This window comes from Natator depressus, chromosome 23 (genome assembly GCF_965152275.1).
Source record: "Natator depressus isolate rNatDep1 chromosome 23, rNatDep2.hap1, whole genome shotgun sequence".
NCBI lineage: Eukaryota > Metazoa > Chordata > Testudines > Cheloniidae > Natator > Natator depressus.
This window is the reverse complement of record NC_134256.1, coordinates 17,352,074-17,368,225: the sequence shown is the minus strand read 5'-3', so window position 1 is coordinate 17,368,225 and position 16,152 is coordinate 17,352,074. Positions and strand designations below refer to the sequence as shown.

Genomic DNA, 16,152 nt, shown 5'->3' with positions numbered 1-16,152 from the left:
GTTCCTGCAGCCCACCCCTACCCATAGCCTCATCCCAATGTGTCCCCTTCCCCCCACTCAGTCCCCCCCCCCCACTATCCCTCTGAGGAGGTTGTGTGGGAATCAGTTGGGCTCCTCCTTCCCACCCCTGCCCCAGCTTGCCCCCCCCCACCTCCCACTAGCACTAGCCTCCTGCTTCCCACACAACCTCAACTGAGCTCCTGCTTCTCCCTGCCCCCAACCCCCCCTGCATCTTAGCCCCATGCAGCCCTATCTCCTCAACCCATTTCAACCCCTGCTCAACCTGCCTCCCAGACTGACTGTAGCCCAATCCAACCATCCCAGCTCCCTCCAACACAGCCCCTGCCCCCACCTCCCTCTCCTCTCCCCTGTCCTGCTCCCAGCCCACCCTGATCTGACTCCTATCAGCTCCGTGCCCAACATACCCCAGCCTTCACACCCCTCCCCCTGCTCCCACCCCACTCACATCCCAGCCCCTCCCCCTGCCCCAGACCACTATCAGCTCCCTGACCAACCTACCCATCTAGGTTTGCCAGGTGTCCGGTTTTCAATGGGAACTCGTAGTCAAAAAGGGACCCTGGCGGCTCCGGTCAGGACCGCTGGCTGGGCCGTTAAAAGTCCAGCTGGTGGTGCAGCAGGGCTACTGGGAAGTAGCCGGCGTGTCCCTCTGACTCCTAGGCATAGGGGCGGCCACAGGGGCTCCATGCGGAGCTCCCGCCTGCAGGTGCCTCCCTGAGCATTGGCTCCGCAGCTCCCATTGGCTGGGAACCATGGGCAATGGGAGCTGAGGCGGTGGCGCCTAGCCCCTTGGCTGCCCCTATGCCTAGGAGCTGGGGCCTGGAGGGACATGTCCCCGCTTCCTGGGGGCTGCCTGAGGTCCGTGCCACCCGGAGCCCTCACCCAACCCCCTGCCCCAGCCCAGAGCCTCCTCCCGTGCCCTGATCCTGCACCCCTCCCCCAGCCCAGAGCCCCCTCCCACACCCTGAACCCCCACCTCCTCCTGCACCCCAAGCCCAGCCCGTGAAAGTGAGCGAGGTGGGGGAGAGGGAAGGAGGGAGGGGTTATGGAGTGACTGGGGGTGGGGCATTGGGAAAGGGGCGGGGCCTCGGGAAAAGGGCGGGGCAGGGGGCGGGCAAAGCGTTCGGTTTTCGGCCATTAGAAAGTTAGCACCCTACACTCCCCCCAATTCCCCTCCCAGCCCCTCCCCCAGCCCCCTGTCCCGCGCCATCCCGCCCTCGGCCCCCAGCCCCGCCCCCGTGTCGCTCCTGCTGGGGGCGGGGCCCTGGAGGGGGAGGGGAAGAGCTCGGGGGTGCCCCTCTAGCCTTCGTCTCTGTGGTCCGCCGCGCGGGGGGGGGTGGGGGGTGTCGCTCTGCCCTTCCTCTCGATGGTGACTTCCGGGCAGGGGTGGAGGGCGGGGACGCGCTCTCTCTAGTACCCGCGGGGGCGGGGCCCCACGCACCGCCGTCACTTGACGCCCTGCCCTTCACGTGCTCTGTGACGTCAGCGGGGCGAAGGCGGAAGTGAGAGGAGGAAACAGACTGACAGAGGGCGACGGCGGGTGAGACCCCGGGGGGCGCTGGGGGTTGTGTCCGCCTCCCTCGTTTCCGTGGGGCGGGCGGGGTTTCTGTAGCGCCTGGGGGCAGGGGGGTGCGGGGAGCCTGTCTGTAGGGGGAGGGGAGTGGGGCGGGTTAGGGAGCGGGGGGGCTGGGTGTAGGGGGGTGGGGCTAGTGGGGTGGGTTAGGGAGCGGGGGGGCTGGGTGTAGGGGGTGGGGCATAGTGGGGTGGGTTAGGGAGCGGGGGGGGTGGGGCATAGTGGGGTGGGTTAGGGAGCGGGGGGGGTGGGGCATAGTGGGGTGGGTTAGGGAGCGGGGGGGCTGGGTGTAGGGGGGTGGGGCATAGTGGGGTGGGTTAGGGAGCGGGGGGGCTGGGTGTAGGGGGGTAGGGCATAGTGGGGTGGGTTAGGGAGCGGGGGGGCTGGGTGTAGGGGGGTGGGGCATAGTGGGGTGGGTTAGGGAGCGGGGGGGCTGGGTGTAGGGGGGTGGGGCATAGTGGGGTGGGTTAGGGAGCGGGGGGCTGGGTGTAGGGAGAGGCTGGGTGCAGGGAGGAGGGGTGGGGAGGGGTAGAGGAGCTGGGAGGAAGGCTCTGGGGGGCCCAGCTGGGGCTGGGTGGATTAACTGAAATCATCTCATGTGAAGCCCTCTGTGAGATCACTGATTTTAATCAACTTTTCTCTTTGGGTACTAGTTATTTTCCAATAAAGGGGCATTTCCGCCCCTCCCCCCACCTGTGGGATCACTAGACTCATTCACACTTATCGATTTACAGCTAATAACAGAGCTTGGACGCCAGAAGTGGGACATCTTTGTGCTACCTAGGAGAATTCCCTATAATTATATACGTTTAAGTAACTATGTAGCTTAATACTCTCAAATTCTTATGAATTAACTGGCCTTTTTCACTATGTTAGCAAATGAGCAATTTGGCATTTGCTATCCCCTAGAGAATTAACTGTTCACTGAGGTTTTGTGTCAAACTGCATTTGGATGGTAACTGTTTAACTGACAGCACAAAACAACATTTAATATGACTTTTATTAACCAAAACAACCCTAAATGTTTTAGATCCATAAACTTTTCATATCAGAACAGTTTTCATGTTTACAGCAAAATGATTCATTTTTAACCAGAGGGTTTTAATTGTCTTCAGTGAATTAAATTGATTATTTCAAATCAGCCCAGGATAAAATTTTCAGATGTGCCCAGGTGTAAGCGACTGAGCTTAAGTTCCTATTTACATCTCTTGAAAATGAGAGAGTCTCCTAAATAGCTAGCAGCAAATATCTCCAATGGCTGGTGATGGGACACTACATGGGCAGGGAGTTACTACAGCAAATTCTTTCCCAGGTGTCTGGCTGGTGGGTTTTGCCCATATACTCAGGGTCTAACTGACAGGCATATTTGGGGTTGGGAAGTAATTTCTCCCCAGGGCCGGATTGGCAGAGCCCCTGGGTTTTTTTTGCCTTCCTCTGTGGCATGGGTTACTTGCAGGGTTAAACTAGTGTAAATGGTGGAGTCTCTGGAACTTGAAGTCTTTAAATCATGATTTGAGGACTTCAGTAACTCAGGCAGAGGTTAGGGGTATATTACAGGAGTGGGTAGGTGAGGTTCTGTGGCTTGCAATGGTTCCTTCTGACCTTGAAATCTATGAGTCTATAATTACTTTGGCTGAGCTACTGGGCTGTATTTATAAAGCTTGACCTCAGGTGTTTGATATCTCTTCCCCCCTGATTCTTTGTGTAGAAAAACCGCCTTGAATGCAATGTTTTTGGTAGAGGCTCAGGGATTCAGCATATTTACTTTATATTTAAGCAGTGGCACTGGGCTCCATTCCCCTCTGGCAGCATGTCCGGCCAGAGCAGTGCCCCAAATCCAGGACTCACAGAGACATTTCCACACCACTAACCTTCCTCTCCTTTCTCTGCAGCTCGCTCTGTGTGCGTGCACCTGACTCCAGCGTTTCCTGCCTCCTCCAGCCGCCACCCCCTGTTACGAGCCTGCTCTCTCCTTTGGGTGAGTACTGTGCTGGCTGGCTGGCCCTGAGTGCCTCCCGGGGTTGGGAGTAGTGTTTCCCCTTCGTTCTCAGGGGCAGCGCTGCCAGCAGCTGGGATCAGCTGTGGCCTCAAATCAATGGGGAGGGGTCTGTGCCTGGCTCAGCTCCTGCTGAGCAGGTTGTCCTGTCTGTGGAGGTGTGTGAATAGAGCATGGCGGGGGAGGGTCTCCCTGGGGTGGGGTCCAGGGGGTTTCCTACCTCCAAAGGAGCTGCCTGCTGCTCTGACACCTCTCTTCCCTTAGAGGCAGTCAGCCCCCTTCACTGTGCCTCCCCTGCCCAGGCTGAAGCGGGGGTTGCCCGGGGTTGTGCCCTGCCTTGCGGGGTCGCCAGGCAGGTCCCTATTGCGTATGCAGCCTGGAGTTGGGTCTGACCCACTCTGGCGCCTTGCGCAGGGCTGGGCTGGGCCTGACCCCAGGACTGGCACAGCAGTGCCCTGTGTGTGTCGGGACAGGCTGGGCTGCTGGTGGGAAGTGCACAGAGGTCGTGGGGGGGTGCACCCAGAGAAGTGCTGTGGGGGTGGGGAGGGGGGACGGACAGAGGGAGCCCCCTGTGCACCCAAGACAGCCCCCAGATACTCCTGCCTTGTTACCATTGCATGGCCTGGAGGGGGACAGCCTGGCCCAGCCAGCTTTGCGGGGAAGAGCCTGGTTCCAGAGAACCCAGCTCTAAGACCACAAGGAGGTAGAGCTGCCCTGCCCCCTGGGGTGTGAGGTGGAGACTAGCCCTGACCAGCTGCCTGCCCCACTCGCTGTCAGATCCAGAGGATTCTCTCCCCATCTCCCAGCCTGGGCTGCTCAGGGCTCCCCTAGCTGTTCCCCTCCCTGCAAATTCCTGAGCTGCTGTTGTCCCTCACCGCCACAGGCCGCCCCTTGTCCCGCTCAAGATGGACCTGCTGTTCGGGCGACGGAAGACGCCGGAGGAGATGCTGCGGCAGAACCAGCGGGCCCTGAACCGGGCCATGCGGGATATGGACCGCGAGCGGCAGAAGCTGGAGACACAGGAGAAGAAGATCATCGCTGACATCAAGAAGATGGCGAAGCAGGGGCAGATGGTGAGCGAGGGGCAGGGCCGGGGGTAACATCTTCAGCTCGAGCCCAACCTGTCCCCCTCAGGATGGGGTGAAGTTCATGGTGGGCAGGGGTGTCTCCAGTCTTAACCCACCCACAGGGAGGACACAGTGAAGAGCATGGGGAAGGAAAGGTACATGGGGGTGTTCCTTGCTGTAACCCATCCCCCAGGCAGGACGTGGTGAAGCTCGGGGGGATGAGGGCTATGGGGGAGGTGGTGTCTCTGTCTGTAACCCATCCCCCTGGCAGGACGCAGTGAAGATCATGGCCAAGGACCTGGTGCGAACCCGGCGCTATGTCAAGAAATTCATCATGATGCGAGCGAACATCCAGGCTGTGTCACTCAAGATCCAGACCCTCAAGTCCAACAACTCCATGGCCCAGGCCATGAAGGGCGTCACCAAGGCCATGGCCACCATGAACAGACAGGTATGTGGGTTTCTGCCAGCTGGGCTGGGCAGGGGGCAGGATTGCTGGCCATGGGGGGAGCTCCTGGCTATTCCAGCCTGGCCTCTCCCAGCAAGGGGTACTGGGGGAGTAGGGCAGGATGCTGGCCATGGTGGGGGGGCTCCCGGCTACTTCAGTCTGGCCTCTCCCAGCAGGGGGCGCTGTAGGGCCAGTCTACTCAATTTCCCCAAGGCAGTGACTGTATATTCATATTCCCCTTCCCCTCCAGCTGAAGCTGCCCCAGATCCAGAAGATCATGATGGAGTTTGAGAAGCAGTCGGAGATCATGGACATGAAGGAGGAGATGATGAACGATGCCATCGATGATGCCATGGGGGACGAGGATGATGAGGAGGAGAGGTGTGGGGGGCAGGGCTGGGGAGACTGGCTGGCTTGGGGGAGAAAATGGGACATGGGACCTTTCCCCCCTTAGTGGCTGCCTGCTCCCATCTGGCCCCAGGATGGGGATCTGGCTGGCTTAGGGGGCTGGGGAATGGGACCCAGGGCCTTTCCCCTCTAGGGAGTGCCAGTTCTCATCTGGCCCTGGGGTTGAGGGGACTGGCTGGATCAGGGGTGTGGGGAATGGGACAATGTATCTTTTCCCCCTATGGGATGCTGGCTCCCATCTGTCCCCAGGGCCCATCAGCAGGACAGGTGACAGACTGAGCCCCCCAGAGGGGTTCCCCAGGCCGAGCAACACCCTTGGGGTGAGAATGAGCTCACCCAGCTGGTGCCCGCTCCAGGGATACATCCAGGGCATTGTCCTGGCACCTTTCATAGAATATCAGGATTGGAAGGGACCTCAGGAGGTCATCTAGTCCAACCCCCTGCTCAAAGCAGGACCAATCCCCAACTAAATTTCCCCAGGTGTGTGGGGATCCTGGCTGCTGGGTGTGTGGGGTGCTGGTCCTCCTCTCCAGCCCAGTTATCTGGGGGGGGTGGCTCTTTCCTCTCTGGGTATGGGGGGGTCCGGCCCGTGTCCCTGCTCTCACCTACCCATCTCTGCCCCCCCAGTGATGCTGTGGTGTCCCAGGTGCTGGACGAGCTGGGCCTGACCCTGACGGATGAGCTCTCCAGTGAGTATCCCAGCAGCGGGGGACGGGGCAAAGGGGGCCCTGACAGGAGGCACTCACAGGGTGGGGGGGCTGGGAGCCAAGTTCCCCTGCGGCTGGGTCATGGGGCAGCACAGCTGTCGGGGGCACTGGGCAGTGCGCAGGAGGCCTTTGCTGCCTGACCCTGCCAGTGCCTGGGAGATGGGGGGGGCTGTGGGGTGCTCTGGGTAGGCAGACCTGTCCTCGACAGGGGCCTCGCTCAGTGGGGGGACGTGGGGGCTGTGGGGTGCTTTGGGTGTCCTGAACCCCCTGTCCCCGCAGACCTGCCCTCGACGGGGGCCTCGCTCAGTGTGACGGCCGGGAAGAAGGCCGAGCCCTCCGCAGCGCTGGCGGATGCCGATGCCGACCTGGAGGAGCGGCTGAAGAACCTGCGCCGGGACTGAGGGGCTGGGGCTGCCCCCCTCCCTCCCCAGGCCGTGCTACCCCGGGCACCCCACCCACTGCTGGCCACTGCTCTCAACAGCCCCAGGGCTGTGACTGCTGCCTCTGCCCTTCTTTGCGTACTTCTCCCCCCAGCCACCGCTCTGCCTATGTGGGGGGATTAGGTGGTGGGGTGGAAGGTCCCTGCCAGTTTTGGAGAGCAAGTCTCCTACTCCAAAGTAATGGGGCTGGGGGTTTGGCTATGGGGCTGCTGCAGCTGTCCCGGGGGTGGGGGAATCATTTCTGTGGGTTGGGGGGCTCTTAACTCTTTAGCTTCCAGCTCAAGTACACTACAGGTGGGGGTGTCTTTTCTGTAATGGCAGTCACCCCCCAGGAGCTGCCAGCTCAGGCTGGATTCATCCCCCCAACAGAGAGGGGGAGGCTGGCTCTGGGGAGAAGCAGATGGGTAGATGCTGCACCAGCCTAGGTTGTGTGTGTGTGTGGGGGGGGGGGGGGGGGGGCTGGGATTATAGGATGGGGGCAGCTGGGCGCACCCACTAGAGCCTGGATCTGGGGGGCACAGGTTGGGAGCCTCCCCCCCCCCCCCCGGCACAGAGCTCTCCATCCTGTGCACAGGGAGAGGGGGCTGCGCTGAGGCCCTCCTGCCTCCATCTGGCTGGCTGGCTGGGGGGGAGGGGTTGTAATAAAGGCTGTAGATTTGTATCCGCGGTGCCTGCTGGCTGATTCTTGCCCCAGAGATTTTGGGGGGGGGAGGGGGCAGCTGAGCAGGCAGAGCCCCACCCAATCTCCTCTGCAGTGAGCTGGGGCCTGAGGGGGAGCTGTCCTATGCAGCTACCTCCCCCTGGGTTGGAGTGGGGGAGGGGCCATGGCGATCCCTCCCCACCTCCTCTGAGCACTCTGCCCCTCCCCACCTCTCCTTCTTCCAGGGGATCCTGGAGCCCAGCTTCTCCCCCCTCCCCCACCTGGATGCATCATTGTTTCTGGGGGGAGGTGGGTGCCCCTTGCCTAGTGCTGGGTAGGAAGCAACTGATGGGGATTTGGGGGGGCACTGGAGGCATGTTACAGGGGGAGTAGGGAGTTTGTGTGTGTGGGGGGATACAGCTGGCGCTTATTGATCACACACACCCAGCCCAGGTAAAATGTTGCCAGTTTATAGCCCTACCCCCCATCCTCCCCCCCCACCCCCCTTGAATCTGGAGCAGCTGCCCCCTCCACGGCCGCTGGTGTGTCTTTGTGGCTCTTCGCCCTCTCAGGCGGGCTCCGCCGGGTGACCCTGCACCCATTGGCCACGCCAGCACCTGCAAGAGAGGAGTAACTGCTGAACGTGGTGAGGGGAGGGGAAAGACCCTGGTCCCTTCATGTTCCCCGTCTCTGACTGCCACTTGCCTGGAGCGGCCATCAGGGCAGGGCAGCGCCCTCCCACCCCACCAGGCCCCCTGCTCCCCACTGCCCCAAGCCTGGTGCTCTATTTCCAAACTCCCTTTAAGCACAGTGGGGCAAAAATGGAGCGGGGGCTGGAAACATGGAGATGCTCCGCATCAGAAGGAGCTTGGGATGGAAAATGGGGGAACAAAATAATATAAAGTGTGAGATATGATCTAAAAAATTCACTTCTGCCCCAAACAAGTCTGTGTAAACGCACGGAAATCCGTCGCCGGAAGCTGGAGATGGACAGTGGGGTTGCTCTGAGTACACTGAACACGTTATACAGGTGCATGAGGACTTCAATTGTCTATTCCTTCTCTGCAGTTCCACACCATGTGAATGTGATGTAGGGGTGTGTGCGTGTGAACCAGGGAAGGTTGTAGGTGTGAACCAGGGGGTGTAAATTGAACCAGGAATCGTGTGTGTGAACTAAGGGTGTGAATGTGAACGAGGAGAGGTTGTAGGTGTGAACCAGGGGGTGTACATTGAACCAGGGAGTGTGGATGTGAATGATGGGGTGTGGATGTGAACCAGGGATGTAAAGTCAACCTGGGGGTGTTGATGTGAACGAGGGGGTGTGACTGTAACTGCCTCTTAACTTTTTCAATTGTAAGTCAAAAGCAAATTGTCCCTTTAACTCAAAAATGTTCTCTTGCAAACCTGGCGCTCGCTCTGTGTGGCCAACGGGACCAGCAGCCACATGCCAACCAGCTCCAACACCTGGGTACCTTCAATGCCATCACTGGGGAGATGGTCGCCTGGCAACTGTTGCTGGGGGCTCAAATGCACTGGGATGCGGGAGCTGTCCTGCATCTCTGGGGGTGGGGGGTTGCTTTGGGGAGGCCAAGCCAAACTCAAGCACAGGCTGCTCTGGGGCTGAGAGGAGACTCAGCTGTGGGCATGTGGCTCTGGGCTGGTGCTGTGGCCCTCTGGGGCTGCCCAGGGAGGCATCTGAGAAAAAGAAGGGGCTTAGGGGAGTGGTGCAGGGTGGGGGGCACAGCACTATCCCCCCCTGCTATCCCAGTCCTGGGCTCCCCCTGCCCTCCCTATGTGGCTGGGGGAGGGGAACTCACTGTGTGGGGGCTGCTAGACCTTGATGCCCAGGGCACGGAGACACTCGTGGTACGATTCCATCAGCTCCTTGCACGACTCCTCCCCGTTCTCCCTCACGCTGTGAAGAAATGCGGGTGGTGGTGGTGTCATTAAATGGGGGGGAGGACTTGCCTGGCTCATACTCATGGACCAATCTAGCCCAGTATACTGTCCCCTGGATCAGAGCCACAGGCCCATCTACCCTGGTATCCTGCCCCCTCCCTGACCCCCAGATCAGACCCAGGGCCCATGTAGCCCAGTATCCTTTGTACCCACCTCCCTAAAAGCTGAACCAAGAGGCTGGGAAACCGATGACCCCCCGCTCCTATCTCGTCCCCACCCTCCCTCCAGCCAAACCCTTATCTGCAAGGGGTGTCTATGGGGAGGGTTGCAGGGTGTGCATATGGGGAGGGCTGGCGGGTGGGTTAGATTAGCCAGACACACCCCACCCCCTGCAGCCTGTCCAGGGGTGCGGCATGGTGTCCATATGGGGCTGGGGGAGCCGTGGCACAGGGAGGGCGACAGGCTTAGGGTGCTGCGCTCAGAGCAGGCCAGGGCCATGCGAGAGCAGCAGAGGGCTGGTGCTGGGCGAAGCTGGAGACGCCCCATTGCCGGGGCTGGTGGGAATGGGGAGCCTGGTGCTGCAAGGGGTGCCCCACATAGGAACTTATCACCCCGTGCAGAGGGGTCCCTCCCTGCGCCCCTGCTCACTGACTGTGAGGTCATGGGCCATGATCAGGGTGTGGGGGGGAGGGAGAGGCGAGATCCTACTTCTGCCATAATACATCTAATAAATAATGTACAGTGCCTAGCACAGTGGGGTCCTGGGCCATGACTGGAGCTCTTAGGCACTACCATAATACACCTAATAAATAATGTACAGCGCCCAGCACCATGGGGCCATAATACACCTAATACAGAATAATAATAACAGTTTAGTGGGAGGCAAGTGGCCTAGTGGAGAGACCACAGGACTGGGCTTAATCTGCTGGGTGACAGTGGGTAAACCAGTCCTGCCTCAGTTTCCCCATCTGTACAATGGGGAATAACCGACCTGTAAAGCGCGCTGAGATCTGGTGGATGGTGCTGGGTGAGCTCTAGGGCTGATAAGAGAGGATCCAGACCTGCAGGTTGGGTGGGGGGGGGGCAGGCTGGGATCCCTCTCATCCCAAAACCAGGCTGCTTGGGAGGTAGTGGACGGGAGGACGCCCTGCCAGTCGGTTAGGGCTGCAGGTTGCAGATAAGGGGCAGCTGCAGAGCTGCGGGGAGGGGGAAGGGAGGTGGTGGGGCGGGGTGCTGATGAGCCACAATTGTTTGGGGCTGGATCCTGGTGCCCTTTGGAGCTGATGCAAACGCCCCCCCCTCACCGCGTCCTCCTCCTCCCCTCAGCCATGAGCCAGGCTAAGCGATTAAAGCCCTGAGCTGGGGCTCAGGACGCCATGGATTGAGCCCCACCATACCACAGTGGTCATTTGAGGCCCAGAAAACCCGGTGGCTGCTGGTTTGGGGCATGTGTGTGAGGCATGGCCCCGGGTGGGAGTCAGGAGGTATCCAGTTGCCACCACATCTGGGGCCGGGTGGGCAGCAGGCCTGAATTGCCAGGGTCTTGGTTAGTGGTCGGGGAGGGACAGTGAGGGAGGGGTTAATGGAGGGTGGTGGGGGGAGGGGGAGTGAAGCCACTGAGGGGTTAATGCTCATGTGCCCGCACCCCCTTTCCGGCCTCCCCGTTACTCCCGCCTGGCTGCCCCGGCGGCTCCTTTCTCCGGAGCTAATGAGGCCAGGGCTGAGTCAGCAGCACCACGCCCTCCTGCCGCCCGGCCCACATGCCCCAGCTCTGCTTGGCCCCACCAGCCCGTACCTGGGGGGCTGGCGAGGGCTCCAGTTGCTCTGCAGGGGTAGGAGGTGAAGGAAGTGTCTGTGTGAGGCACCGTGGGGCAGGCAGGGGTGGAGGAGGTATCCTGAGGGGTCACTGTGGGGCAGGTGGGGGTGGAAGAGGGGTCTCTCGGGGGCACCGTGGGGCAGGCGGGGGTAGAGGGGGTGTCCCTAGGGGTCACTGTGGGGCAGGTGGGGGTGGAAGAGGGGTCTCTGGGGGGCACCGTGGGGCAGGCGGGGGTGGAGGGGGTGTCCCTAAGGGTCACCATGGGGCAGGTGGAGTTGGAGGGGGTGTCCCTAGGGGTCACTGTGGGGCTGGTGGGGGTGAAGAGGGGTCTCTTGGAGGCACCGTGGGGAAAGCCTCCATTCCCTCCCCCTCCTCTGGCATGCCCGCTCCCTGCTGCCATGGGAACGGGGTGGCAGAGCCGAATGTAGGTCATTGGCGGCCGGGCTGGTAGCAGTTTAGCTGTCCCCACGTGTCCTGGCAGGTGCCAGGCAAGGGGGGCATCTGCCCTGTGGGGCCATGTCTCAGAGCAGCCACTGCGCCAGGATTGGGGGGTGGCTGACACCGGGGGATGGGGTGGAAGCAGTGTGTGTGTGAGCAGGAGCGGCCTTGGGTGGGGGACTGGGAGCCAGGACGCCTGGGTTCAATCCCTGGCTTGGGGAGTGCGGTCTAGTGGTTAGAGGCAGGAGGGCTGGCAGCCAGGACACCTGGGTTCTCTCCCCAGCTTGGGGAGAGAAGGGAATCTAGCAGGTGGACAGGCAAGTGGAAGGCCTGACTCCTGGGGTCTGTGGTGCCCCCGTCCGCCCTGTGACCTTGGGTGTGTCCCAGGTGAAGCTGTGGGGATCAGGCCAGATGGGGGGAGGGTGCGGTGGCCATGCTAACCCCATCACACTAATTAACTAGCCTCCTCAGCGCCACCTGCTCGCTCCCCCTGGCCCGGCAGAGCAGATGGTGCCAGGTGCTGGGTCACGGCACGCCCCTGTCGAGCACATTAGCCGGGCCTGGGAGATGGAAGGTGCTGCTGGGGGAGGCATCGCCCAGCTGGCTCTGTGGCCTGCATGCCAATGCGGGGTGGGGCACAGTGGGGCTCAGTGTGGTGGAGCTGGCTGGGGGCACCCCATGGGGGAGGGTGGGGTATGGCCTGGGCCCGACCAGGGAGCACCTGGGGGTCGCGCTCAGCTCGCCGGCTGGATCAGCCTGGCCGTAGGAGACGCGAGTGGGGGATTTATAAATCATAGTAATAACTCCTGGCAGCGCCGCGAGCAAAGCGCCTTACCCTGCGGGGGGCTCAGCCCCAATTACAACCCAAGGGGGGGGGCATGCATGTGCCCAAGGTCACATGGGGGCAGAGGGAGGGAGAGAAGCCAGGTGTCTTGGCTCCCAGCCTCCCCACTCTACTCTATAACCACTGGAACCCTCCCTGAGCTGGAGAGAGAACCCAGGAGTCCTGGCTCCCAGCCCCCAATCTCTAACCACTAGCCCTCACTCCCCTCCCAGAGCCTGGGAGAGAACTCAGGAGTCCTGGCTCCCAGCTCTCCCTGCTCTAACCACTAGACCTCCACTGCCCTCTCAGATAGGGATAGAACCCAGGAGTCCTGGCTTGTCCCCCTGGGGGTCTCCAGTCTTACTCTGGGGCCTGGAGGGGGCATCCCCATCTGCTGTGATGCCCCCATGCCCCGCGAAGCCCTGGGCTCTGTTACCCACTCACCCGGCATCCATAGGGTCGGTGTGTCCCTGCTGTAACCCCCCTTGGCAGCGTTAGCTGTGGAGTTATTTGGGGATGAGGATCTGGCAACGGGGTCTGCTGTCCTGCGGGGGGAGGGGGGAGCAGGGACATTCTGGGGCCAGAGATGGGCACGGCAGCCCAAGGCCAGCTGTGGGGATGGTGTCAACTCTTGGGGGTGGGGTGAATGGGGACAGGGCATGGCTGGGTGGGGGGCGGGAGGAGGCTTGGTGATACAGCCACTGCCCTCGACCTGTGACCCCGAGGGACTGACTCCAGGGGATGGGAACGCCCTCGGCAACTGTCTGAGCCCCATGCCATACCCCACTGAGCCCCCTGCCCCCTGCCAACCCCCAGTGAGCCCCCTGCCCAACATCCACTGAGTCCCCGCCAACCCCCACTGAGCCCCCTTCCCCACTGAGCCCCCTGCCCCCCTGCCTCACCCCCATTGAGCCCCCTGCCCAATCCCCACTGAGCCCCCTGCCCCTCACTGAGCCCTTGGTCAAGCCTTCTGCCACACTGAGACCCCTGCCTCCCCCTGCAAGTCTCTGGTCCAACCCCTGCTGAGACCCCGGCCCCTCAGCCCCCTGTCCAATCCCTACTAAACTCCCAGCCCCACTGAGACCTCCTCCAACCATCGCTGAGCCGCTCCCCACTGAGCCCCACCCCTGTCTCTAGTTGACAGTGGGGTGGGGAGCCAGTAGGGGATGATGGGACTGACAGCACCCGGAGGGGGGAGATGCACCCGCTGGGACGACCCACCCATCCCTATACACAACGTGCCATCAATCCCCATAGATACCCCACCATCCATCCCCATACACACCCCTCCATCTATCCCCATAGACACCCCACCATCCATCCCCATACACACCCCGCCATACCTATACACACCCTGCCGTCCATCCCCATAGATACCCTGCCATCCATCCCCATACACACCCCACCATCCCCATACACACCCCACCATCCTTCCCCATACACCCCCCTCCATCCCCATACACACCCATCCCTCCCTATAGACACCATCCCGCTGCCAACCCTCTGTCCACATACACAGCCCTTCCTCTATCCCTTGCTCCATCCCCATACACCCGCTCCATCCCTCCCCATACACACCCCACCATCCCTCCCTCCCCATACACAGCCCTCCTTTCATCCATCCCCATTCACACCCTCCCTCCATCCCCATGCACACCCCTCCAGTCATCCAACCCCAAATACCCCACCGGGTCTATCGCTGCCGCTAGCTGCCTTCAATCCCCTCCCCGCGAGGCCCCCACAGTCACACCTTCTAACAAGGCACCGCTGCCAATGCACACCCATGGCACTGGCTCCCCATTCACACCCCTCATTCACTCCCCTCTGTCAGCCCCCTTCACTAACCCCCCCAACCAATCTGGCTGTGTCACTACACATCTCTCTCACGCCCCTCGTGCCCCGTATATCTGGGGCTGGATGGGTGGGGCCTGGTGCAGAGAGGTTTGGGCCTGGGACCGCTGCGTGGCGGGGGCTCAATCTCCCGAGTGGAAGGGCCTTTGCCCCACGGAAGCCCCCACGTTCCCTGTGGGGTTGGTCATGCTGAGAGGGGTGATGGGCTGGCTGCTTCCTGGGGCGTGGGGGTGCCCTGGGGCCACAGAGCTGTCTCCAGGCCGGCCGCCTGAGGCCAACTTCTGCCGTTCCCTTCCGGTCCGTGCACCACATGGCCAGAGCCGAGGGCCTGGCTCTGCCTATCCCGGCCTGGGGAACCGCAGAGCCAGGACCCCACCGACTCCCACCCGTCTGCCTCACCTGGGCTGGGCCCCTGCCCCACACACCAGGGCACTGGGCATGGAATGCATGGCACAGCTCCCTGTGCCCACCCCACTGAGAGCCCCACCTCCCTGAGACCCCCATAGAGTTTCCCTGCCCAAACCCCACTGAGCCCCCCTGTGCCCAATCCACTGAGATGCTCTGCCCCACTGAGGCCCCTGCCCTACTGAGCCCCCACTGAGACCTCCCCACCCCACTGAGACCCCCTGTGCCCAATCCACTGAGACCCCTACCCCACTAAGCTCCCCTGCCCCCACCAGCTCCTAAGTAAGCTCCAGTGAATCTCCCCACCCCACTGAGCCCCTCAGCCCCACAAATGCCCCCAATCTCTACCCCAGTGAGCCACCTCCCCCACTGAGTCCCCCACCTCTCTGAGTCACCTGCCTCATTAAAACCCTGAACCCTCACCCCACTGAGCCCTCCCTGCCCCACTTGCCCCACTAAGGCCCCCATCACCTAACCCACTGAGCCCCTCTGCCCCACTGAGCTCCTTGCCCCCACTCCACTGACCCACCCTGCCGCCCCACTGATCACAGACCCACTGAGCCCTGCCACTCCTACCCCTATTAATCCCCCCTGCCCCCCACTGCATGGAGCCCCTGCCCCCCATTCCCTGCAGTGGCTCCCCGTGGATCAGGTTGGACAGGGTGCCAGCCCCCTCCCTCCCCGCCCGGCAGTGCTCCCCCTTGAACACAACCCCTCATCTTGGCAGATGCGCCAGGACTCACCATTTCTCCATGGCCGCTTTGAGCTCAGCGCAGGGGGGCTGCCCCTCGGGTTCATTTGGGGCTCCCCCCTGGGGGGCCCCTCCTGGGCTGGGGCTGTCGGACATGCTGTGCCGTGTGTCTGTCTGTCTGTCTGGGTGCAGGGTGGGAACGGTACCCGGGCAGCGGCAGGGGGTGGAGGATCACGCTCGGGTATTCGAGATATGTCATAACTGCTCTGGGGTTAATGCACAGCAGCTTAGCCTGGGCCAGACGCCTCCCCCCACACCCTGCCCTCCCCTCTCACCGCCAGCTGAACCTAGCTGGGACCCGGGCTGGAGGTTACATCACGCCACATGATCTTTAATTAAAGATTAATCTTTAATTTCTGGAGACTCCAGGACAATCCTGGAGGGTGGCAACCCCAAAGGGTGTCTGGGGACCTGACCCCCAGATGCTCCTTCCCCCTCCATGGTGCAGAGGCCACCCCCCCCACCTCCCCTCCCTTGGAAACACAGAGCCCTGCAGGCCACGGATCCCAGCCATGGACTCGCTGGGTTGAAGTGGGGCAGCCTCTGCATTGTGGGAAGAGAGGGTATTGGGGTGTGTATGGAGTGTATGGAGTGTTGGGCTGTGCGTGAGCAGGGGGTGTTGCGGGGGGTTTGTGTGTGGGCGTGTAGGGAGTGCAGGGGTTTGTGATCATGTGTGTAGGGATGGTGTGTGTGTGCATAGAGGGTGTTGCAGCGTGTATGTGCAGAGAGTGTTTGTATGTGTGTGTGCAAGAGGGTGTTGCAGTGTGTGCAGAGGGTTGGTGAGTGTGTCCGTGTGCAGGGAGTTTAGAGTATGTGTGTGTATGTGCGTAGAGGGTGTGTGTGTGTGTGTGTGTGTGTAGAGGGTGTTGCGG

At 61.6% G+C, this 16,152-nt stretch overlaps 1 protein-coding gene and 1 long non-coding RNA gene across 2 annotated transcripts; one reads left to right on the top strand and one right to left on the bottom strand.

Annotated features, from left to right (window-relative positions):
* The first annotated feature begins 1,429 nt into the window (after positions 1-1,429).
* CHMP2A (charged multivesicular body protein 2A) lies at positions 1,430-6,794 on the top strand. The gene is made up of 7 exons (XM_074937167.1): positions 1,430-1,558; positions 3,484-3,569; positions 4,471-4,660; positions 4,926-5,105; positions 5,353-5,483; positions 6,138-6,199; positions 6,497-6,794. Exons 3-7 carry the CDS (start codon positions 4,493-4,495, stop codon positions 6,616-6,618), a joined length of 663 nt encoding a protein of 220 aa, XP_074793268.1. The 5' UTR covers positions 1,430-1,558; positions 3,484-3,569; positions 4,471-4,492; the 3' UTR covers positions 6,619-6,794.
* A 1,026-nt stretch (positions 6,795-7,820) lies between these two features.
* On the bottom strand, positions 7,821-15,501 carry LOC141976263 (uncharacterized). The gene is made up of 3 exons (XR_012636090.1): positions 15,273-15,501; positions 9,115-9,212; positions 7,821-7,914 (listed from the first exon to the last, which is right to left on the bottom strand). It is a non-coding gene; the product is annotated as an uncharacterized LOC141976263 (long non-coding RNA).
* Positions 15,502-16,152: the final 651 nt, after the last annotated feature.

Coding starts and splice junctions, on each gene's coding strand:
- CHMP2A (XM_074937167.1), top strand. CDS start 4,493: ATGGACCTGCTGTTCGGGCGACGGAAGACGCCGGAGGAGATGCTGCGG. Junction 5,106..5,352: donor TGGCCACCATGAACAGACAG/GTATGTGGGTTT, acceptor CTTCCCCTCCAG/CTGAAGCTGCCCCAGATCCA. Junction 5,484..6,137: donor GAGGATGATGAGGAGGAGAG/GTGTGGGGGGCA, acceptor CTGCCCCCCCAG/TGATGCTGTGGTGTCCCAGG.